Raw genomic sequence first — 26,155 nt, forward strand, 5'->3', positions numbered from 1 at the left:
AGTGGATAAAATGGACGGAATAGACAGTACTGATCTGCATTTTTGCCAGAAATGACAGCCAAATATTTGCCTTGTTCATCATATATATTTTGTACTTTGCACACTCTATAATATACATCAACACAAGATTCATTAACCTGGAGAGGTTGAAAAGGTTACAGTCTTTCCAAATAATCAACTGGTCAGCATGATGTGGACATCACCATGACCACAATGTCAAGGGAATGGAGTCTAGGAGCTTTCTTGCTCCTTCTCTTCTTCCGCCTTGTCCATATTCTGGATCGTTGTGCCCAGGATACCCTCAATGTCTTTAATAACAAACTGTAGGGATGAAGACAGAGAGAGAAAGGAGAACAAATAATACTACGGTGACAGGGCCCAATGTACCTTGGTACAACCAATCTGAAAATGCTATTTCCTTATGAGATTCAAAATGAGAGCCAAAAAACACTGGTACAGATCTGATTCCCACCCAAGAATTATCAGTGACTCTTCTTTGATTCATGGTGAACAGACATCTAAAGAGAAACTTTGCACAAAATCATAGTTATTAGGATGAGGAATAATTGCTATAAAGCCTGAGCAACAGTCTCTTTGTATTTTATCATGCATTTGATCTTGAAAATAACCTACAAATCACTTGAACTATAAAATTTTTTTATGTGGTGTCATGGTGGTCAGTATCAAAATTTGAAACAGATAAATTCAATCTTCAGAATAAAGGGAAAAGTCTTCCAATACATATAATAATCTCATTGGAGTTGTTGCAATCTGAGTCTGAAATTCACTTGAGAATCCTAAGTTGATGTTTTTTCCAATCTAATAGATCCCATTGCAGAACAAGCATGTCCTATGCAAATCATCTTTAAAAAAAACCCCAAAAACCTCTCATTCCTACTATTTCAAAGCTAATGCCATGCATTTGTGATAGGATACTGATCAACACTGAAACCATCTTCATAATACATTTACACTGTAACCCAAGAAATATTTGTGTGCATTCTAATTTCGCAAATTTTGCAAGAGCCAAGATTCGCGATATCAAAATGCAAATGAAAGTTCTTGTCTACACTATATGCATTAAATGTCAGTGGCAATTTTCAGAAAATTTCATGTTGCGAAAAAGGCCATTGGCTGCAATTCATGTAAATCTCATGCCGTGTACATTTCTTGCTTTACAGTAACTACCATTGCTTCTCTGAGGTCCTGAGGCCACCATGTTTTGCCACAAAGTTTTATTCTACTCTCGACTTTTAATTCCTTTTGCTGGCTTGAGCCCCTTATATGTTACTCCTTATTCATCAAACCATCACAAACTTGTAGTATTTCTCTTGCTGTAACTTTTCCTGTAATTTTACAAGCTTACGCAAACGTATCTCCTGGGCAAGTGTCATTAAATTCTTTGCGTCTACAGTAATCCCAAGTTCAAACATATTTTGAGTCCCATCAACTTTGCAGGAGGTATTTGCTGCTCAGAATCATCATCAATTGATAGCAGTGGGCCCAACCATGACCCTGATGCTGCTCTTACCTTGAAGTTGGTTTGGCCTTGCATGTTGGGGGCTGAGATCTCCTGGTGGATGACAGACAGGTTGCGGGCAAAGTTTGCGAGGGCACCCTGAAGCTGTTCTCCCACAGCTAGCATCCCAATGCCCTCACGCTTAAAGCTGTCAATCAGTGTGAACACAGTGCCCTGCTTTTCCTGCAAGATGTGATGGGAGTACATCTCATTAGACATTTGTTGTCACAAACATTGTCCATGGCTTCATCACAAGAAGAGTATTAAAATTCATCACCCTACTCAGATATCCCTTGGTCCTGCAAATGAAGCAATTTGACGGTAGTTATCCATAAACTTGCCTACTGGAATTCATATAATGATATTAGTGAATCTCCACTTTTTGATTCTCTTACTGCCATTTCCTTGAATGACAAAATATCCTAAACTCAGTGCCTGTCCATATATGCATAGTGGCATTCATTCTTAAAAGAACATGGCACACTATTCAGTCATACAGTGATTGGTGAAACATTTGGCAGTACAAGAGTAAATCGTCATAGAGGGTCACACATAGAAAATGGATTGTTTTACTGAGGGCCAACTGTGAGGCCCCAGTTTGGATTCAAATTCAGAATATCTTCAGAAATAAAAGCCACAAGCATACTCCAGAAGGAAAAGCTTTCATCTAAACCACTGTGATGCATGTCTCTATGATCTCTGAGGGAATTGTAATGCCTGTACAGTAGCTGCAGCTGCAGCTGAAAAGGAAAAACAGTGAAGGTGGCATGCATGCTGCTCCGGACTTTTTGCACGGTATTTAAGAAAGTAATGTTTACCATACCCTCTCCCCTTTTAAAATCACAGTGAATTATCCCGCCCCCCCCCCCCCCCCAAAAAAAAAAAAAAAAAAAAAAAAAATCTCAAGTAAGGCATATCACAAGTAAGCAGTTCGTATCACTCCACTGCCTTTTTGTAATGACTTGTGTGAAAGGTATCTGATAAAGCTAAGTATAGTTCCACTTCCCAATATGCATATATATTTGGATGATAACAGTGACTTATGTACTGATCTATTCTGCAAGTGTCATGTGAACTAGCATGTGACAATTTGTCTGTTCAGTGACTATTACACAAAGCCTACACCCAATCAGCAGGCAGCATGTTGTCAGTCTACACAATTTGGCCACAAGCCTACGGCTGAAAATTGAGATAAGATTGAAATGTGTGTAAAAACCATATGTTTCACACAACAAAGGATACCTTTATGTCGTAACCAATGCCATGAGCCCGGCACATCTGAAAGAACACACTGTAATGGATGACTGTCAAGTTGGTGTGTAGGAGGCGGGTGCTCATGACAGCATATCGTGATGGGTTAGCTGGCGTCTGCATCAAACCAATATTCAAAGCGAAATATGATACAAGGTTTTCCATCAGTATTAGTAAAATGCAAATAAAAAAGGAGTAAAGATATAAGCACACAAAAACAACAACAGAAGACTCAAATTTCATAATGGACAATGCCTTGTATTTTCAAACTTGTGTAGATAGATTCTTATGCTGGTGGGCAAAGCCCTCCATGTTTTAGTGCACTCACAAAGTATCTAAAATGACATATGCTCTTTTAACGAGGGCATTGCAGGTATTTACCAATATGCCCGACAGTTTGATGAACAGGTGCTCAAAGTGCTTCTAGTCAAGCATCACTATTATAGGCACTTAACATGTAGTTCAACATCTCTAGCAAATAGCTGTATTGCTGATGACAGTTACTCGCTTAGAATTCTACGAGGACACATACAAAATCAACTGCCAGTCATGATGATTTGATTGATGAGAGCTATGCAAAAATTGCAGTCATCCAAATTCCATACCACTGTTTCTCCCAGTTAAATGAAGTTAAGACAAATTCTGCCAAGGAGTATACACAGACAACTTTTCTGTGCTTTGCTTGTACCATTTCCTAGACAGGATAAATGTAATATGTCATATTCTCACCTCTGGCTCAATGTACTCAAACTTTCTCCTTAGTGGGGTCTTCTTCTTTTCTTTTTTGACTGGTGGCACATTGAAGACATAGTTGTCAGTGTCCAAGGTGCCTGAGGTAACATACAGCATTAGCTGTGTCATGGCCACACTGTCATCATACCACAGGTTCAGATCCACAGCCCACAACCTCTGTTCTTGCTGCAGATAAAGATGGGACAAGAAAGACAACTTACTTTTAATATAAAAGAATGTTATGTGTCTGCCTTAATCAAATGTAGTGATGGTGTTTCTGAGAAATGTACAATAACGTGCAAACAGATAACGTGAACATGGAATTCTTCACTAAGGAAATTTTCAAAAATTTTGTGCTTTGCTAAATTCTTGCAATGATACACAAAATATTCAGGAGATCTTTGCACATGAATCCTCTTGTATGCTAAAACATGAACCAGCAATGTGTACTGAAATTGGTTCAGTACACACACAAAAAAAGATAATAAAAAATGCACAAAACTCTCCAATTTTCAGTATGTCACTATCTGTCACCACATTTTAGTTTTCTCTTTTTTCACTTGCTTTGGTTCGACATCCAAACAGGAAAATGACATCAAGATGTAAAAATGTATGTGACTGCACATTTCTCTTCAATGAAAGCTATCATTTTTGATCCGTCTGGGCTATTTGATGAATATTCACCCATTGGCAAGTAAAGTTCCAACAACTGTGTAAACCTTGCAAAGTTCATTTCTGCCATTTCAAATTGTGCTGACGGCATTTTCATCATAATTGTCCACAAATTAAATCCTTTTATGTGTACAAACTAGTTTTCTAAAAGCCAATTTGAGGTTCTTACTGTTGGCAGTCAGAAATGAATAGCTGTTGTGATACAACAAATTGTCAAATGCTCCAATTCATGCATGCCACAGCAAATAAATGCTTTCTCTTCATAACTATTGGCCCAAACTGAGTTGTACATACCAACACAGGGTCTATGAAAGTGACAAAGTCAACTGCAAAGTAGCCCATGACTCCACGCTGCCTGCAGCACTTGGCAATCTTCATGCATGCCTCATTCAGCAAGCTGGCATCTACTGATGACTGGGGCACTGACAGCCCCCAGCAGTTGAAAGGTGAGTCTGCATGGATCTGGTCACCAGCTGAGATTATTGAGGTACGTCCAGTGGGCTCTATCAGTATATTGACCGTCAGGGATGTGACACTCTCTGATGGGGGACAGGCCTCAATCACTCCACCTGTGCAAAATAAACATTAAAAAGAAAAAGTACTTGGCCTGTCTGGAGTAAATCTATTTTGTTTCTAAACAGTAGTACTTGGCTTAAAGGTCTTGTTTCAGCAAAAAGAAAGAATCTGTGTGACTCAATGTACAGAGTACATCTGACAGCTCTGGATCATCAGAAGGCAGTTTTCCCATTTTCCTTGACTTTTCAGCAGGGCTTGGCACTCTTAACCACTGTAATCTGATTCATAGGTTTAACAACGCTTCTGGGAATATAGATTCTCCATCGAAATGGTTACAGAACTACTCTAAACAGACAACATTATCATGTCATGCTTAACATTATCATGTCATGCTTGACGATATCAACTCAAGGACAGCGAATCTCAACTCTAGGGATCATCAGGGATCTGATTGGGCCAGCAATGCTTCACTGTGTGTCCAGACACTTGAAAATTGAACCAACAAATATTATCCATACACGTCATGTATACAGTGCACAAAGACATGTAAATCAATGCGAAAATTTTATTCTCCTTTGGGATATCTTGCTCAACAGACTTCAAATAAAGTTTGACAGTTCACAAAATATTGTAGAATTGTTTACATGATACTAACTATGAAAAAATATTTCCAGCAAACCTTAAAAAGCATCATGAAGGATGACAGATTCAAGAGAAGGAGCAGTGACAAAAGCTCATGTCAAACTTGACTTTATATATACATACCCTTTGAAAATCTGCTCAAGAGTTATGGGTTGAGGCAGGAAACCATACACAATGATTATGGTGGGTCTGCCAACATTCATTCATCAAAATCATGGAGCTTTCAAAGATCCACTAGGCAGACACTTCTGTATTATATGAATCTCAGTGGGGGAACAGTATCATATTCTCCTGTCAGGATATGCCAAGGTACAATATTCAAACTAGAAAAGCACTCTGAGAGCGCAGACCTCCGCTAAGCAGCTACTTTCCACCGATGATCTTGCTCTTCCCAAAGAGATTTTTCTCCTCTCCACCTCTAAGGAAAAGCTCTTTGGGCTCTTCCATAGAGATCAGTGATTTCCACCCATAGGTATACATGCTGAAAATTCGCCTGATTTCCCAATATAGAAGCCTTTGTTGCATCATAAACCCTCAGCTGCACAGCGCGCCTCGCCCTTGCGGAAACTAGAGCACGCACTCTAGTGCGTGCATGAAAACCTCAAAAATGCGCAGCTTGAAAACCTCAAAAATGCGCAGCTTGAACCCCAAGTTCATTGACCCTACCTGCCACAATATAAAAAATCCTTCATAAATTCCCCCAAAATTCTTGGATCACTACCAAAATCTAATCATCTGTTACTTGTGTCATCCTCAACTTTCCTGTAAGTTTGATCCAAATCCGTTACCTACTTTTTGAGTTATTTTGCACACGGACAAACTAACTAACAAACCAACCAACGGTAACGAAAACTTAACCCCCCCCCCCCCTCCCCATGGCGGTGGTAATTATCAAGGAGCCTCCTGTAGAATCAGGGAGACTGAGCAGCTTTGTTATAGGATGGAGCAACATACTTTTGATACAGTACCTTGACTGAGAAAGGCTTCCAAGAACTTCTCCCATGATGGGAAAAGCTTCTTATTGACTGGTGTAGCATGTTCAGCTAGGATGTCAGGAATCTCTGCATGGATCTTGATAAACGCTGGCTCCTAAACAGGGGGAAAATTCATGATAGTATAGACTTGAGTTTGTTTGTTTGTTTTTGGTTTTTGTTTGATTTGCTTGCACCCATTTTAAAATCCATGCAACAGGAGATTGGTTCTTTAATACAGATATAGGATAGGTCATATTACACATGTAAATGGGAGCAAGGTTATATAACAGTCACTGATATGTGAGAGATTCTTTTTGTATTACACATGCAAATGTTTGAGAAGTAATTTATTGTGAGAGGCACTGAAATTCAAATCCCTTTTCATTCACACATTTCTACACTGCTTTCAATGGAAATGAAATAGAAGGGCGTGATTCAGGAAGTTGATGTTACAAGACAGACTTTGACCACATAACAAATGTGAAGAATTTACCACTTGGATCATTCCTATCCGACTAAACCAGGCATATTTGTGAACTTTTTTTTCATGGTTTTTTAATGAGAGCTCTTGCCTTCACTGTCACTGCAAACGTTTACTTTAGAGTGCAGACTTCTGCCTCTGATGCTGCTCAGGTTCTGAAAGCTTACTTGTGCCCACTTCTTGGTCCACTTTTCACCATACCGCTGTTCTTCCTTCCTGGCCCAGGCATGGCAACGGAGGTTGGGAGTGATGTCACAATAGGCTATACCCCGCCCATCGAACTCATCATCTAGCTTGAAGAGGTAGCGCTTCGTGTTCAGATTCTCAGTCACCAACTGGGCAAGGCTCTCATGCAACTGGAATAGGATAGGAAAAAGCATAGGTCAAACATGTGGTTATACTGACAAGCATACAAATTGCATATTTGAACAAAAGAACAGGTATAACACAGATTTATTAAAGTACAACCATTTCTTACACTATTGGCACCCTCCCTATCCCCCTCCCCTTTTTTGATAATCCAAAAGTAAATAACCTGTATTTCACAATACCATAATTTCACAGCATTACGTGTAAGGTTTTTGAAATGTGATAATTTGTGAAATGGTGGTAGTCAGGCTTAAGCCTCACGTAATCATGCTTTAAGCTATTTTTTACAATATCATTAATCTTTTTTTTTTTTTTACTGCGGTACTCCTATGAAGGTGTCATTAACATGACAGAAACTACCTCTTCACAAGCCTTGCGAACAAAGATTCTTCAGCTATAATGATACCAAAATACAACAAACAATTTGCATTTGCATGCATTACTGTTTATATGCTCCATTTCAGCAACCCTGAATGACCTGTCCTGGGAATGATTCTTGCAGTTTTGTTAACAAAGGTTTAAAGAAGAAGACAAAAAAGTGAGGTTTGTGTACAACTAACAGAGTATGATGAACAAGGGATGTTTGGTTACTGATAATGAACAACACATATAAGAGTGTATTTAGAAATTTAAAACAAAATGGCTCTTCAGCCATGGCTCTATTACCTGCTGTATGCTGTAGATGTCATAGTCTGAGGGAGGAATATCCACCTTGGCACTGGTGAAGATCCTCTTTGAGCCAGACTTTGTGGAGTAGAGGTGAGCAACCTCTGGCTCACTGCCAAGGATGGGTACATCTAGAGAAGAGCAGAGCATTTCCTATTCAACTGCAAAGTCATCAGAGTTCATATTCATTACAACTCCTTCAAATAATCATACCAGGAGCATTTTTTTCTCCTATTCCATCCTACTGTCTTTCTGTCTTTTCATATCTGCATCAAAACCATACTTCATCAGAGCCTTCAGCTGACTATTTTTGTTCAAAATTGTGAACAACATAGACTGGGCCATGACATATGTATGTGTTCCAGGTCCAGAGCATCATTAGGTTTGAAATATAGTGAGATCCATACATTTTATCGTGTGTGTGTGTGTGTGTGAGAGCATACCATTATTTCCCCTCTGTACACAAAGCACAAATCACAGCTCTATATTTTACTGTATAGAGTGGAAACTCAATATAAAGAGATCTGATATAACAAATTAATTTCTCCAGTCCCAGTGAATTTATTTCCTTTGTTTTGTATTGTCTAGTGACTACCGATATAACAAAATGTCTGATATAAGGAACAAATTGTCTTGGTCCCAAGAATCTCATTATACTGAATTTCCACTGCATGGGAAAGTCTAAACCTATTCTGATGATAATGGTCAAATTTCTGAGTGAAACCTGGGTGATGTGGTCAGCAATGCACACACACTTGCCAGGAAAATATCATAATATGACATGACCCATATTGTTGTAGCATTCCTGACAACTTGAAGTTGTCAGCAAAATACACCTATGTAACATGTCATGTCAAACTCCGGAAATGCATGAGTGGCTCTATGGATGGTCTCCAGGAGTCACCCTGGCTAATTGGATAATGGTAAATGAAAAGGTATATGAAACCCCCCCCCCCCCAAAAAAAAAAAAAAAAAAAGGACAACAAAACAAACAAAACAAGTGACTTGCATCATCACGAGCCCGACATTCTGTGTTTTTTATTTACTTTTTTCCTTCACATTATTGGCAACAATGGAAACGATATTCTCTTTGGAAGTATGCTCTTGATTTTCTTGGTACATGTCACTCATCACTGTTGTTTTTAAAAACACTCCAAACATTCTGATGATAGGCCAAATTATTGGTGTTATTTCAAATAGATATGAACATATGACTCCAAATTGTAAATGGAATTTTCTGCACTCATCCTATACAATATTACTTATGTTTCTAATAAGACAAAGGAATTGATTTCTCTCTCACCTAACTCCTCAGCCACTGCCAGATCATCCTTATGCATAACACCAGGAACCACATAGGCCTCCTTGCCAGCAATCAGATTTGTTATCCTCCGTAATGACCGTGGACTGTACTTCAGGAACGTTGCTAGGCACATACTATGGGTCTAAATGAAAAATTGATGAAGAGAAAGAGCAAAATATCAATGTCTATGTATATAGCATTGCATTCCCTGACAAAGAGATAACAATGAACAGATTTCTTACTGTGATTCTGTGTACTGATTCCATTGGATGAGTTGTATACTTTTACAGGTCTAGAGATAACATATAACCACAAGGATTCAAATCTGTCATAGATAGAAACATCTTCTAGCTCATACTCAATATCATTAAGTTACTGATATATATATATATATATATATAAATCACACAGTGCTTATATAGCGCATATCACTACCGTAGTGTCTCTATGCGCTTTACGGGAGAGGGATGAAAGTAAAAACAGGAAATGTAGTGTACAATGTATGTACCATAGATGCAAAACCAAACTCATTCATGATACTTTTTAAACAGAAATGTCTTGAGATAACCAAAATAAGCACACTCATAGTTTCTTCAGGACATATGAAAAGATCTATGATACTCTATTTCATTTTCATAACAAGACCTAGAGAAAAAGATTTCCACATGCGTAAAAAAATGTATATTGAAACTGCATGTGAGGCTCCCCCCACCCCCCCCCCCCCCCCCATTCAGATCTTGCCAAATTCTGTCCCTTAATAATCAGAAAGTTTACACCTTTGCTCCCTTCTCTCAATCCCACTCCACCACAGAAAGAAAGAAAGGGCTGCCATCAACACTGTGAGTTCTTACAGGGAAGCTGTTGATGGCCTCAGGGATGATGATCTTGAAGCGGGATGCCATGTCTTGCTGGTCATCTACACTACCGCTCTTGACTGCATCTTTCAGGCCCAGGAGTTTGTTGTAATACTGAAGGGTCTCATCATTGAGCAGCACCGGTGAGATATAGATCACCTCCACGTTGGGGTCTGGAGTAAACAATGTTTAGGAGAACAGGCCACTCATTATCTAACAGTTCATCTCATAGAAAAACACAACAACATCAACAATGCAAACCCCCCCCCCCCCCCCCAAGATATCGAACAGGATGTGTAACTAGCTTTTGCAAGTGTACTGTACATACATACAAGAACATGTGCGTATAAAATGCACCCTCAGGAGTTGGATATGAAAATATCTGCACAAAAGTACAAAACGATATTCTGAAATGTAGCAGAATATGGTCATGTGCTGAGGTGATATGGAAAGAGAGATAATAAATCCATAGTGTCTATCTTATATGGCATATTATCACAATCACTTACGACATATGTACAATTTGCTATAAAATACAGAAAACTGTTGAAACTGTTGACATACCAGTCATGATATGAAACACATAGACAACTAAGTCAAGTTTCCATTGCTAAAATCCATCAAGGCTCAATTAGCATAGCATGCAAATGAAGGCATCATGCACACAAAAAACAATGCCTGTAGTACATCCCTACATACACGAATAAAAGATATTATATATGCTACTTTAACCAATTTAAGCCATTTTATATATATCAGAAGGGTGCAAAACTCATCACATGTCAGTTTCAACATGTACTGAATTATGCAATGGTAAATAAATTGATTTGACCACCCTCCTCCCCCTCCCCCTCCCCCCCCCAAAAAAAAAAAAAAAAAAAACGAAAAAAAAAAAACCTTTTAAGTGTCCAATTTCATACAAAATAAGTTCTCCTTTTTACAGGCAAAAACCAAACTCCAAAAGTAAATTTTCGTAAACCTACTTTATGTTCCACATTCCATAATCAACCAAGTTTTCTCGGCCAAGCTTACGGGATGGTACTTAAGTGTTTCGACCTTTCAACATGCCAAGAAGGCAATGCAAACTGCACTTCATGTAAATATTGCATACACCAACACATGACACATTAACTGTACCTGCAAGGTATGTACAGAAATGGTCACATAGAATTAAATACCTAAGAGATACTGAAACAAAAACAAAAACAAAAACAAAAACAAATGGGACTTGTAATGGGCCAACTAACTGTTTTGTGATTTTTTATTTCCCCTACCTTGTAAGTCACACAACCTTGCCATTTGTTGGTTCTGCTGGATGTTGAAGTCCCCAATGGTTGACCTAATCTTATGTGAGTAGCCTAGTGATGGTATGTGTATGAGGACCCGCCTTGACTGCTGGATCCGGTCCCATGACTTTTGAAGCAGCTGCACCAATTTGGGATATGGAATAAAGAGAGACAAAAACACAATGAGTAAAGTTACACCAGAATGTATGCCAGTGAAGAGTGTACATGAACAAAAGCATGAAAAGATAAAGTGAATACAGATCTAAGAAAAGAACATATCTTCCTCTAGGATCATTCACACGGGAGAACCTCACATACATATTTTCTCACACTGAATAGTGACTCACCTTGGACCTTCTCCTGAATGAATCTAGGTGATTTTTCCTGGTAATCTTAAGCTGCTGTTTGACCTTTGACATCTTGACATTCATAACCCACGTGATTGCAATGACACCAGCAGCCCACTTCTTCCGTCGATATTCCAGGTAGGCAGTGCGATCTTTGTGCCTAGTGCATCAGACGGAATAAGAGGATTGTGCAAAGAAATACAACTAAATCAACTGTGATCATCAAACCTTTGACGTAAATACATATGCTTGAACTAATCATATCAGTTGCCATATATTCCAGCATGATCATATTATTGTTCTTCAGCAGATGTACTTATATTCCATGCTCTAAAAGTCAAACACTCATGGGGTGATCCAGCATTTTCTGCTATACAAAGTAGGTCCAAAACTTTGGAATGATCTTCTTACACTCAAAGTTCCCTAAAGTTCTTCAACAAATTCAACTCAAATCTTAGAAAAGTACTTATTCACACTTTTATTATCCATGCTTTGGCATTTCTCATTGTTGACTAACTGCTCCACTGCTCCTGTGTATCATGCCATGTGTAGTTCACTGTCTGTATGAAAGTGCCATGAGCATCAAAAGGCGGATCTTTGCACTATGCCAGTAGCCACCACTATTCTTATCATCATCATTACTATCTATATATCTTGAATATGTAAACTAATATTGTACACAAATTATTCAAAAATCTGGCAAGATTACACTAACAATTGTGGAGTCTGTTTCGGTAAAATATCAAAGACCAACTGGTGTTTCGGTAAAACATCAAAGACCAACTCAGTGAATGTGACTTTTGGCAAATCTGCACACTCGCCAAGTGTGACTATGAGCAACGTACATCCCTTTGGCACGAGCAACAGCTTATCAGAGGCTTGGGTAATTACCAGTATCGCAGTCTTGGGTAAAGGTACTTGTACACAGTGATCAATGGCTTATCAGCTGGCTGGGTAAAATTACTGCCATGTCAAAACACAACAACATGCAAGTAGAAGGCATTCACACGTGAGTTTAATTCGGGAGGTGTAAAGGACAAATGATTTAATTCTCACATCCGCCAGGTTGCTTGGATCTTGCACACAGCCATGTGCTGTCCATCCGAAGCCAGAAATCGCTGTCCAGGTTGCTTCATGATGGTGGTCACATCATCAATATTCATCACCATACTGAGAATGATCTCCTTTGAGGGGGGCCGGTTCAATTCATATTCTATAGCGAGATCAGCCAGTCTGCGGCAGAACAGAAAAGAATGTACGGACAATTAACTCTGCTGTAGTTGCTATTCTGAGTCTAAGATGTATGTGAAACAAAATGTATGTGATATGCTAAAGGCATAAAGTTTCATAAGTGTCTGGCTAGTGTTATCAGCAATAGCAGGTTATTCATGGACAAAGTTAAACAAGGACTAGAAATGTCGCTATGGCGACTGGTATGCCTCCGCCATAATGCATGATTCTCCTAATAGGTCTAGATAGTACATGTGGACAATGTGTGATTACATTTTCACAAAACTGGCAAAATATTGAAATGACAAGTTTGTCAGAAATGTGTTGAATGTTCACCTTCCTTGAACTTGGTTTAATTGGATGAATAGGAGAGCATGTATTTGGGGATTTAAGGACTTTAACTTGACTTTGACCCATTCATACATTTATGCATTGAGTAATTTTCATGGTACCGGAATGGAGAAAAAGTGCAATTTCTGTACTGAATAGTAAATTGTTACCATGTTCATCTGGCCTTAGACCCTAAAATTCATAAGATAATCACTTTCAGGTAGAACATGCATAGATCTATGCAGTAGGTTTCACGATAAATTGAGCCACTTCGGAGATATGGAGGAAAAAGTTAGTTCAGCACTTTCACTTGATCTTTGACCTTTTGACCTTTGAGGCAATAAAAAAAAGAAAAAGAAAAAAAAAACTCTCCAGAGAATTTCTATTAGGTTACACATGCATACACCAAGTGTAAAAAAAAAATACTAATCCTGCTGGCATTGCATGAACATGAGGGAAATAGTAAAATTTTGAAGTGTTGCACTTGACCTTTGACCCCTGACCTTTGACCCCATGAACCCTACATTCTCTAGATAATCACTGCCAGTCAGTACATGTATATATACTATGTTCCATGAAGATACCTTGAACAATTTTCCAATTTACAGAGAAAAAAAAGAAGTTTTAATACTTTTACTCGACCTTTTGACCTTTGACCTTTGACCTCATGACCCAAACTTTCACCAGAGAATCTAAATTGGGTAATACATGTATACACTAAGTTTCAAGAAAATATCTTCAGGCATTGCATAGATATGGTGGAAATAGTGAAATTTTATGTATTTGACCTTGACCTTTTGACCTTTGACCTTGAGCACGTGCACCCAAAAGTTGATAGGCACAACTTCACCCCCTAATACACATACATGCCAAGTTTCATCAGGATACCTCAACAGCTTTTGATAGTTACCTTGTCCACAAAATTCATTACGGACGGACGGAAAGACGGACGGACGGACGGAAGGACGGACGGACGGACGGACGGACGGACGGACGGAAGGACGGACGGACGGACGGACAACCCGAAAACATAATGCCTCCGGCACCACTTCGTGGCGGAGGCATAAAAATAGAGGTCAAAGTGTTATTTCAAAGTGGCATATCTCTTGATAATCCCTATCAGAAATCATGGTAAGAATGACTACATCAATATTCAATTGACATTTGTAAACAGGTAGTCAGTAGGGGAACAAACAGGTGAAAAAAAAAAAAAAACATTAAAGAGGTTTGGCATGTACTGGTACACAAATGAACTTTTTAAGTGTTGAAGCTTTGAATATGAGACTCACCTGTCACCATTGATGAAGGCCAGTGGGACGGTATAGTCTGTGAGCAGCTTCTGGACATACTTGAGCATGGTGACAATGTTACCCCATGACAGGCAATAGTGCTGCTTGAAGGCTATGAAGTCTTTGGTGTGATCCCGCACTTTGCCATGTTGGATCAAAAAGCGATGGTTGAGATGCTTGAACTCACTGGCTGGAGTCGTGGGAGGGGGCTACATGTGGTAGCAAGAAATGAATTTGCATGTTTTACAAAATATTTTAAAGGTAGTTTTCTTTATCCAGTACATTGTATTATATATGTACATATCTGTATATGCACATACCTAGCTATAATACATTCATACATAATATACTGATTGTACACAGATACAAACACACCAAAAAATGTTTTGTCTCATTGGGTTCACAGTGCTTTAACACAATCAAATTATTCATGAACAAAACTAATGTATCAAATTTGAAAATCACAGTGTATTCATTGCAAGAAATACTGTTGAATCCTAGTAAATGAGTAATTGGGACATAATCTGTCTCTGAAATGAGAATTATGTCATTGGCAGCTTAGAGATTAACTCGCCCTTGATGAAATGTACCATAGGTGCCCTGTGAGAGTATGCCATAAACTGTAACTACCTTGTCGAAGGGCCCTTCAAATGATATCATACCTTTGCTACAAATGTATATACAGCAGACATTGCATTCACAGAAACTCATCTTTGTAGGTGAATAGGTCCTGTACTTACCAATGGGTCTAAAGGCTTAGCATTGACTGGCACCAATTCATGTGACTTGGCAGACTTCACTGAGTGGCCACGAGATCTAGGTGAGGCCCAGGAGACAGTCTCATCACTGGGGACAGTCTGTAGTGTCTTTGGGGTGTGGGGATGGTTCTTTGAGTGGGTAACAGGTGCATCGTGGGATCCCAATAGGGCATTGGCATCTAGTTTCACTGGAGCGATGTTGTAGACACCATCTGGACACAATAAAGAAATGTTTGAATGATGAGAATAAAATCTGGTGGTTTTACTACAGCTTTGTTCATGTCATGATTTCTTGTAGTTGGGTATTCCTCATCCTCGTTGTCTTCAAAATGGTGTGTACATTCCTAGTGTCCTTAAAACATACAAAGAAAAAAAAAAAGCCCAACAAGCCTATAATGGATTGCACTTAATCTACAAAGATATCAATTTACACTGCAACCTAGCAGACCTGGATTCCCAATAAAGCTTACCTTACCAGTAATTATGTGCTATATGCACATCCAGGAATGTCTGATTCCTTTCTGTACACTGTGAAGTATCACTTTATCATAATCTCATTTCTGTCACTATGCATCTTCACAGGATACACATTCCACTTTGGTATCAATATAATTATAAGGCAGTATATTCATCATTTGAATGTAAGTCAAACACTTCCAGAATTGTTGTATTCATAAAGTACATTGAAATCCAACTTCTCAGCTGCGAAACTACGAAACTGAATAATGATTTACACATTTCAACATACTTTTAATCCTTTTAAAAAAAATTACAAGAGACCCGCGGGTCTAGCGCTCACCTGAGTATCGCAAGTTCACCTTTCACGCAGTCACTAATCTAAATTATTCACAGCTCTACCAAAATTTGACAAGGCATTCTCAAGTGGAAGATGAAAATGTACAATAAGGGCCCAATTTTTTCAAGATTCCTTAATTTGGGGGAATTGGGGCCCCCTGGGGCCCTCTGGGTGGGGCATGGTGCCCAGTTTGATAAATTGAGATCCTGACCACCTAGGGATGCTACCTGCCAAGTTTGACAAAAATCCATCATGAGGTTTTCAGAAAGAAGATGAAAATGTACAATTCAGGCCCCCATTTGGACCCTTCCAACCACCCCCCCCCCCCACCCCCAAGAGGGGCACCCCTGGATCTCCTATGAACAAACTTGAAACTACAGTCATTAATGTACTCACTCATAGTATTATCTCAGCTCTATAACTTCTGATTCTAGAGAAGATTTTTAAAGATTCCTTCATTTGGGGGGTTTGGGCCCCCTGGGGGCCCCCTGGGCGGGGCATGGTGCCCATTTTAACAAATTGAGATCCTAACCCCCTAGGGATGCTACCTGCCAAGTTTGGTGAAAATGGGTCATGGGGTTCTCAAGAAGAAGATAGAAATGTACAATTTAGGCCCCATTAGGACCCCTCCTCACCCCCCCCCCCCCCTGGGTCCCAAGGGGGGCACCCCTGATTCTGCCATGAACAAACTTGAAACTACAGTCATCAATGTGCTAACTCATAGTATTAACCTAGCTCTATCACTTCTGGTTCTAGAGAAGAAGATTTTTGCCGATTCCTTAATTTTGGGGGGTTTGGGCCCCCTGGGGGCCCCCTGGGTGGGTCATGGTGCCCATTTTAACAAATGGAGTTCCTAACCCCCTAGGGATGCTACCTGCCAAGTTTGGTGAAAATGGGTCATGGAGTTCTCAAGAAGAAGATGAAAATGTACAATTTAGGCCCCATTAGAACCCTTCCCCACCCCCCCCCCCCCCCCCCTGGGTCCCAAGGGGGGCACCCCTGATTCTGCCATGAACAAACTTGAAACTACAGTCATCAATGTACTAACTCATAGTATTAACTTAGCTCTATCACTTCTGGTTCTAGAGAAGAAGATTTTTACAGATTCCTTAATTTTGGGGGGTTTGGGCCCCCCTGGGGGCCCCCTGGGTGGGGCATGGTGCCCATTTTAACAAATTGAGTTCCTAACCCCCTAGGGATGCTACCTGCCAAGTTTGATGAAAATCGGTCATGGGGTTTTCAAGAAGAAGATGAAAATGTAAAAAGTTTACGCACGACGCACGACGGACGACGGACGACGGACGACGGACGACGCACGACGCACGACGCACGACGCACGACGGACGCCGGACGAAGGGCGATCGCAATAGCTCACTTGAGCCTTTGGCTCAGGTGAGCTAATAATTAATGGAAGAGAATGTAAACAATCTGCACAAAAACTTTCAAATATTAGTGCATTTGTAACTTACCACCAAATGGTCCAGAGCCTGCCTTCTGCTCCTTCTTCTCCTGCGGATCATGCAGAGTCACCAATCTTTGTCGGACAGGGCTGGGGTCAAGGGTCAACTCAGCAGCAGGTGGGATGAGCCCTCTCTCCATCAGACTCAGAATACCCTTGCGGGCATCGCGTTCAGTGATCGGTGGAGGCACCATCTGTGCAGTTTCACATACAAGGCAAAGAAGATACAATGGGCCATATGATGAAAAGGAGAAACTTTACATGTGCATATTGAACACCGCTAAAGGAGTTAGTAGTCAATGCCTTCATGTCATCCTTGAGACTGAGGGATCACAATATAGTCAAAGCTGCCACTGCTCCTTGACACATTTAGACACAATGCTAACATGGAAGACCAAAACCCTTTACACATCATAAAGCATGCAAGTCACAGACAGATAACCAATTGACTGTCTGTTGGCTGTGATTAATTTGTTGGTAGCACAGTGCACGGGAAAAAGAACATGAAACTTCCTAAAATATCTCTCTGAGCTGCGAGGATTATGCTGAAAAATGCCAGTGCCATAAAGCTCCTACAGGATCATTAATCTCCACTATAATTACCAAATTCTGTTAAAAGTCACTTATTATACTTTCATATACTCTTCAAAACAGGAAATAATTCCACAGCTTTTGAAAGACATTCTACTGTGTGTATGGTTTTTTTTTTTTTTTTTCGTGTGTGTGTGTGTCTTTTTGTCGTTGTTGTTATTGTTGTTGTACACACAGTTCCAGCTGACATCATAACAAATCAGTCAAACTGGCATACTGTATGAAAAGAAGCCCCTCTGTAAAAAAATACACTGGCTTGAAGGAAAACTCTACACCTTTATGAACCAGCAAAGACCACTTTCTTTGGACTGTGCATTGGATGCTACATTTGGCTTCCAAAAGATTTTTAAAAATGATTTAAAAAAATTAGTAGACAAAATACAAAGGTGAAAAGATAATGCTTACCTGTGGATCTACTCTGTTTGCCTTTGGTAATACTGCTAGATGATCTACAGTAGAACCAATCACAACTTTCTGTGGTGGGGGCTGGGTAAAAATGAAGATATGCTACACTGTGAATATCATCAGGTTGGACACAAAATGAAAGAATGAAACAATGAAGTCCACAGTTGTGAAGGACACAATGATTGAATGTTGATCCCCGAAAACTCATGAAGAAACAGGTTTCATTGGCGACTGCATGCCATACACTTATCAAGACTGAACAAACAAACAAACGAGACAAAATGAACAGAAATCAGAAAGTGCTTTATAGGGACCACAAGGCATCACTTAGACTGAAATATGTCGCAAAAGTTCTCCATTACAAATTAATTTCTCAACGAAAGAGTGAGCTAGGTCACTTTCCTAGTTGACATACTGTAAGCATACATAATTTACAGTGGCTAAAATGTCAACATTTTATCTCCTTCATACTGGACCTGCTCTGCATGATTCTACTGACACATTAGGTTCATATCACAGGGATGATATCAAAGTTTGTTGGAAAAATCTGAAATTAAAATTTTCAGGCAATTTTGGTACATGGATAAAAGCAAAGGGTGTATAGACTTGAGAAAAAAAAAATCTGAAATCAGATTTAAACCTACAGAATATCATGCCTGATATCAGAAGACATTCTTACCTTGTGTTTTCTCTTGTCCACAATGAGTGGCAGTGAGACATGGTAAGTTTCACTGACGGCCTTTCTATTCTGAGTGTTTGTTGGATCCCGTAGGAGCTTCATATTTAGGTTGAACTTGCTCTGGACAATGGAAAGAGCAATCAAACAGAATGTTATCAAAGTCACTTTCCTGGCAAGTACTCTGCACAAGACACAAATTATGGCCTGGACAGGTAGGTCTAGTCAGCTCCCACTAATTCCTATGTTTTGTGTCTTTTGCTACTTTGGTATGATACATGTATGTACACTAGTTGCTTCATGTGCTGAAGAGACTGTTCATATGTCAGAAAACAAAAGACACAGTAATGCACCCAAAATAAACCTTGCCACGTGCGACATGACAGATTACTCTATGTGGTATATGCAGAGCCTGATCACTTCATTGGGAATGAGGGGGGGGGGGGGGGGAGGGAGGGGAAATAGACTTGGGAAGATAGGACTAACAGAAGTATAGATCAAAGAATTACAGATAAAGCAATACACAGAGTTACTATCAAGCAGTCCATCATAGTTTTTAGACTTCACTGGGTACAATGTCACTAAATCCCAAGGCAAAGAGAAAAGTTGCACAAGGAAGAATGACCTTCCTCATTTGAGACATGATCCTTTCATGTCTCCTATACCACAAATGCACTAATAAAAGGGTCATTTTATACAACATCCCTAGCTGAGAGCTTCTTTCTCCTTGGGTTTTATTTCACCTAGGCTACTAGCATTGGGAATATAAAACAGGACTTGACCAGGCTCAATACTCACAAACAAAGAGGGACAACAGCTACTGTAAAAAACCCTGAGACTGAAGTGGGATTTGAACAGAATGGGTTGCTGGAAAACAGCTGGCTTAGGGACATTAGAGGAGGGACAAGGGGTTGAAGTAGTCAATTCTATGCCATGACTGTAAATTTATGTTACAACATTATGTACACATATATCAAGGCAACTCTATGTTGCAATTTCTTTTCCAGTACAAGTATGTGTTACATTTCATCAAGACAGTTATAACAGATTGATGCTCTTAAATCTTTGTAAACTGCTGTTTGCAACAGTTAAAGGGACTGTACAGTACTGGTTGGGGTGGGGATTCATGTTTTGAACATTCCTCATTGATATAATGAGAAAACTCTTATGAGATATGAAAGAGCACGTAACTTTAAGAAGGATTCAACGTTTATTTGATGAAAATTGGTTTTCAAATGGCTGAGATATCAAAAAAAGTGATAATAATAAAAGGCGACAGGCCACACCTTTATTAGGATCTCTTTGTTTCACCTTATTTCTGGATATCTCGGCTATTTCAAAACTGATTTTCATCAAATAAACTTTTGATACCCCTTAGAGTTGCATGATCTTTGACATCTCATAGAGTGGTTTCTGAATATCTCGCAAAACGTTAAAAGCTAAATCCTCACCTCAACCAGAACTGTACACACCCTTTAACCTAAACATTTCAGTGGTATCGGCATATGAAGGAAGTTTTAAAATTCCACTAAATAATCCTCATGATTTGTTCTCTACATATATGTTCGAGGCAATTGATTAAACCTGAATCATGCCATTTAGTCTCAGGATTGGGGGGAAAAATAGGCAGACCAGTATGAATTTACCTGCTGTCCTGGTGATGGACCAAATGGCCCACCTCCACCTGCTGGTTCAATGGCTGTGAGGCGGTTCCCAAATTTCCTATCAAAGTAGAGAAGGACATAAAGATACAATGTGGAAACCAGCATGGACTCAGATGATTTGGCATACCTAAAGACTGGATCATGACATAAACATAGATACTTTAGATTTATGAATGCATTGTACAACTTACATAAATTTGCATCTGACATTTCAAGTATGCTGCATGCAGACATATACTACATGTATATGGTGTATATTTGCAACAAAACAAATATTTACATCCAGTCATCTAGTAATCATCTTGATACCTTTCCACATTCATATGAAAGAAGACACCATAATGGCATAACTTATACAGTTATATATCTATATTGGTACTGAAACAATTTTGGTCTTTCAGAAGTTGGACATTGGATGTATATTCTTTTAGTGATAACATGTAATAAATCATCAATGTTTTGAGTGGTACCAGAATCCAAATAAGTGTGAAATGCAGAATTTCCTTTTCAGATATGCAATTAAATGCCTTTTGAGGAAATCCTTGTCCCTTGTTGTGGTTGGTCATTACTTAAAACCTGCCTTATATTCATTCCAATGGTGGTGGAGGGGTTCGGCATCCTTTGCTATTAAGAAGAGCTCAATACTTTTGTTACTATAAAGGATGTGATTTGCAAACACAAATTAACGATCCCTGCCATTTATCTCATTATACACGTAACATGTGTTGTAATATGACTATGAAACACACTGCATAGCATGTAATGCTGTTACACCAAATTCATTTTATGATGCACATTATGAGAGCATGGAACAGCAAACAGTATTTTTTGGTTCAACAGATTAAAACTCTTACCTGTCATTTTTACCGAATCTGTTTGAATTTGGGTCATGAACAGTGCTGAGATCCCATACTGCCTCCCTGTTTATTATAAAAATAACAAAACAAAAACCCGAACAAATTAATAAACATTGAGCAAAAGAAAAATAACAGTAGAAAAAGATCATGCTGACACATGAACAGTGTTTCCATACAAGCAAGTCCCTGTTGTGGGTGAAGCAGACACAAATTGCCCACACACAGTGTTTTCTGTGACTTTGAGGGATTCACCTGTCTCTCTGGCATTGACTTCTTGTTTCCTGTTTTTGGTTTAGTTTTTGCTCATTAGCTACACCATATCTGAACAACATAATAAACATCGTGCTCTGTTTACAATGGAAATGCAATTTTTGCATAAAACCTCCACCGTCATATTACCACTGACTACTCTGCTCTTTTATTTGGCCCCTTCTAGGCCAGGCCGTATGATCTTTCACACTAAACTCTTACACAGAGCTGAAGCATTGAACAGATTTTCCCAAAACTAAAATGTGCTATGATATAATTGACAACAGGCTGTCTATGTTACAGACATATAATTCATTCATCCATAGCACTGATTCTTCTCTTCTTCCTTTTCTTCTTTTCTTCTTTTAATCTGAATAACCAGTATAAACAATATTCATGAAAAAAAAAAAAAACAGCCCACATACACATTTGCACTGTAACAGTAGTCTGCATTTACACAAGTATCATTATGAACTGGAAAAAGTGTAACTTGTACAAGCTATTCTACTGGGTTGTTGAAACGCCCATATTGTTTCAACCTTTCCTGCTATATTTTCTAAAAAAAATGATTTGATGTGTACTCTAATTTTATGTACAGTATACATCCACGTACTGGGTAAATTGAGCACTCATGGCAATCCTCAGTGAAAATGGATAAAGCATGATATTCCTTGCTGATAATGATATAACTTTCAGACTTACCAGGCATTGATATAAACATTGCAAAATACCAGTACAAATTACTCACTGTGCAAACCCAGATTCTTGGATCTTTGTCTTTGAATTTGAGTCAACTGAAGGAAGTGTTGTCACTCTGTTGTTTACCACATTCAAGATTTTCTCTGACTGTTCCTGTGGGAATAAACATAAAACTATGCTGTATCCTCCCATCATTTGACAACATATCATATACAACAGACATCCATAGGACATATTACAGCTGCTTCCACATTGAAGATCAAGCTCCATTCCTGTGAAGACAAAAAAACAAAACAAAACAAAAAAACAAAACATACTGTAATACTAGTACATGTAAGCTCCAATTAAAAAAATAAAAGATACAAAATAAAACTTACATTGCCAGCATAGAAACAATGCTAGCACTCCAAAAACATGAGTCAAACAATCATTTCGCCTTTTTAGTTAAAGTAGAATGTAGATACCTATTATGGGAAGGCAGTAAATGACTGCACTGAAGAAAAGCTACATCGTAAATATGAGACTAAAGTTGGGAGCAAGAGCAATATGACTTAATAGCCAGCATCTACATAAATCAGCACAATGTTCGAGTTTAGTGTCTCACAACACTAAGATCAACACCAAATTTTCGAATGCGCAGACTAAAGTGTCTTACTGAGATGGGGAAGAGTTAATTTGTTAATGTAAAAAAACAAACAAACAAACACAAAAACAAGAAGACTTCAATGTGAGACAATGCAGACACATGTAGGCAAACAAAACAGTGATCTTGCACACAATAATACCCTCTGTGAGTTACACTGTAGATGCCCAAGACTAAGATGTCAACTTTTCCTGGAGATTGATTTTGGAAACGTCAAAACACTTTCATCTGTCCGGAAATCTTCTATTATCATGTAATGTTTTGTTAATTGTTAAATAATGATTTTTGAGAAGGTACACAGGAACTTGACGAGTCTCTGTTTAGGATGGCTTAGATAATGAAAAAGAAAGAAAAAGTCACAAAATGTGCATGAACGATACTCTTCCATTGAAACAGATTCACACAGTAATAGCAGGTCGACCTCTGTAGACTTTTAGGGTATGGGCAATGTGCGTGTTTTCTGCTGGTGGTTCAAACTAATACAGGAACTGACTGAAAATGCAATCCCTTTAATTTGTGCAAGGATTGTATTAAAGATGCATAACAAGAATTCAGCCGGCCAGACCTGTCGATACGCTACCTTAATCCCATCCTCTGCCCTCTGGATGGCATTCTCCAAGAGATGTATGTTGACTAGATCCCTGGTTCCTCCCACAAGGCTCTTCTGAAGGAGTTCATCTCGAAGATGTTGTAGGTCCTCCTGCACCTGTTACACAAACAAATCAGGTAACCATATCGTATATCATTTACACATCACAGAATTTCCACACAATATCATACATTATTATTAGACATGCAATCTATGATCTTGATAATCGATCTATTGAAGCATTAGATCACAGAGCTCTCTACTAGATCTAGACCCCTATGCAGAACTGCATCAAGGCTATGTATAGGGGTCATACCAGTGTTCTAATTTAATAATAATTAGCTACAGACAGTGCAGGTTTACACACGTGTATGCCACAAAAACTTCAGACAGTAATTGGACGGATTTGCAGGCTTACTAGAATGAAATAGATCTACTTTTTGTCATCTAGGTACAATGTAGGGTAATGCTAGCTAGAGTCTCAAACAATCAGACCTGTCTAAACATAACTCTAACTTTTTTGTTAGAATTAAAAGACAACGTAAAAGCATGTGAGCGGTCTTATCTTGCATAGTAATAGAACACCTCCGTGTTGTGTGGACTTTTGTGTGACTTGTGCAGTCAGTGATGATACCATGCCTAGATAGACTTGCATGCGTTCGTCAGATGATGAGAACAGGGCTACCAAGTCTCACGCATTGCGAATGAGACTCAAGCATTTAGGGTCTGTCTCACGATCTCACGCATGACATCCACTTTTCTCACGCATTGGGAGCATAGCTTAAAAAAGAATTAAAGTGAGAGTTGCAATTGAAGGCATATTGGCATAATCGTGATATAGTCCCCACCGCTGCGTGTCCGTATTAAATACAACCCTACCTAACCCCATACCCTAACCCTAGTCCGTGGGTGCACGCGCACTGCGGTGGAGCCTATGGTGGGGACTACATGTATATCACGATTATGCCGGCATATTTCCCTTTCGTCTTTCAAAATAAGTAAAAAATAGTCACTTAAATATGCACAAGCTTGCACCATTAAGAGCTAAAAATTGAAAAAGCTCCCTACCGCGGGAGGGCGGAGCCCTTCCCACACCCTCCCCTCGCTCAGCTCAGTCACTTCGCTCCCTCGCTCACGCACATGCACGCATGCCGAGATGCTGAGTCATGAAAATCTCACTCATAAAAAAAAAAAAATGAACTTGGCATCTATGTGAGAATTGTAGTCATAAATGTTCGATATCTAATACAACTAGCCTAACAGGTATAAGGGTTTCTCCGAACTATATGGTCCTGTTCGGGGTTATCGAGTTTTCAGAACCAGTTTTGAGGTCTTTCATTTCAAACTCAGTCAAAGCGTGGCCGTGGTAGTGGAGAAATCCTTCTTGATGTAGACACAATTAGAAAACACTCCGTGAAACTGTTGTCATTCTTGACTTGTCTATTTTAAATTCTATTTACAAACGCCAAATTTATGATTTACAGTTTCGCCTAGCCTGAAACGATTGAAGAAGGCAACTGACCTTGACTAAAATTTCTCCGACATCTTCGGGTCGTCGGTCGGCAACCTCTGTCATTTTCACTCTCAGTAGGAGTAGCGAAACGGTTCCAGAAATCTAGCTTAAAATCATAACAACATACACCAAATCCGTCTGTCTGTTTCCGAATGGCTCAACACTGAAGGCGGTAATTTACGAGAGAGAATTAGGCATCTTGAAGTGGTTCTTGTTTATAACAAGAATGTCATGCTAAAATCCAGTCGGGCCTACCAACACTACCTGCACTGCACTAGGATAGCTAGATCGGATACGGTGGTGGTGCTTTCAATCGCAGCAGCAAATCTCACACGGGTTCGCACTTTTTACATGTTCATTACGTATCGAAGCAACCTGCAAACAACCACTGCTGCGCTGCGCTCATTGTATGGTCACCCATTCGTGCAAAATAGCCGTCTCTGGGAGAGCAGCAAACATATGGTTCTCCATGTACGAACGTAGAGGACGTTGGACGGATTGTCAACATCGGAAATTCCAGCACCTGTGTCCCAATTTCCTCTTACAAACTAAGTACATGTAGTTGTAATAAACAAAATAGATAAAATAGACAAAGGAATATGCATGTTTTCCGAATCTGTTAGGTGTCCAAGTGACCAGCTTTAATACTTTACCGTACAGAATTTTACTCCTCATACTCTGCTATACAAGAAGTCCATGAAACCCAGGCATGAAACATAATAATGTGCACGAGTATTAAATTGTTGTTCTCTAATAAAACAACACTGAAAGATGGCAGTCTCTATGAATAAAAAG

The 26,155-nt window shown here is 39.2% G+C and overlaps 1 protein-coding gene across 1 annotated transcript; it reads right to left on the bottom strand.

The window, feature by feature from the left end:
- On the bottom strand, window positions 1–25,423 carry LOC139731394 (IQ domain-containing protein H-like). The gene is made up of 23 exons (XM_071642283.1): window positions 25,370–25,423; window positions 23,839–23,964; window positions 22,665–22,768; window positions 21,665–21,730; window positions 20,793–20,868; window positions 19,150–19,269; window positions 18,471–18,551; window positions 17,485–17,668; window positions 15,202–15,431; window positions 14,462–14,670; window positions 12,669–12,845; window positions 11,613–11,772; window positions 11,254–11,404; window positions 9,977–10,152; window positions 9,126–9,267; window positions 7,823–7,953; window positions 6,955–7,143; window positions 6,301–6,421; window positions 4,469–4,743; window positions 3,500–3,688; window positions 2,762–2,887; window positions 1,532–1,702; window positions 1–321 (listed from the first exon to the last, which is right to left on the bottom strand). Exons 1-23 carry the CDS (start codon window positions 25,421–25,423, stop codon window positions 232–234), a joined length of 3,348 nt encoding a protein of 1,115 aa, XP_071498384.1. The 3' UTR covers window positions 1–231.
- Window positions 25,424–26,155: the final 732 nt, after the last annotated feature.

Source organism: Diadema antillarum, unplaced genomic scaffold (genome assembly GCF_040938485.1).
Source record: "Diadema antillarum isolate AM-2024a unplaced genomic scaffold, OU_Dant_1.0 seq00000369_RagTag, whole genome shotgun sequence".
NCBI lineage: Eukaryota > Metazoa > Echinodermata > Echinoidea > Diadematoida > Diadematidae > Diadema > Diadema antillarum.

Bases quoted from the DNA above. Each gene is read 5' to 3' on its own strand.
- LOC139731394 (XM_071642283.1), bottom strand. From the start codon at position 25,423: ATGACAGAGGTTGCCGACCGACGACCCGAAGATGTCGGAGAAATTTTA. The intron at 19,270-20,792 runs GTAAATTCATAC...TCCATTGTCCAG, and splicing joins GTCCATCACCAGGACAGCAG to AGCAAGTTCAACCTAAATAT. The intron at 7,144-7,822 runs GTAATAGAGCCA...ATCCTATTCCAG, and splicing joins ACATCTACAGCATACAGCAG to TTGCATGAGAGCCTTGCCCA.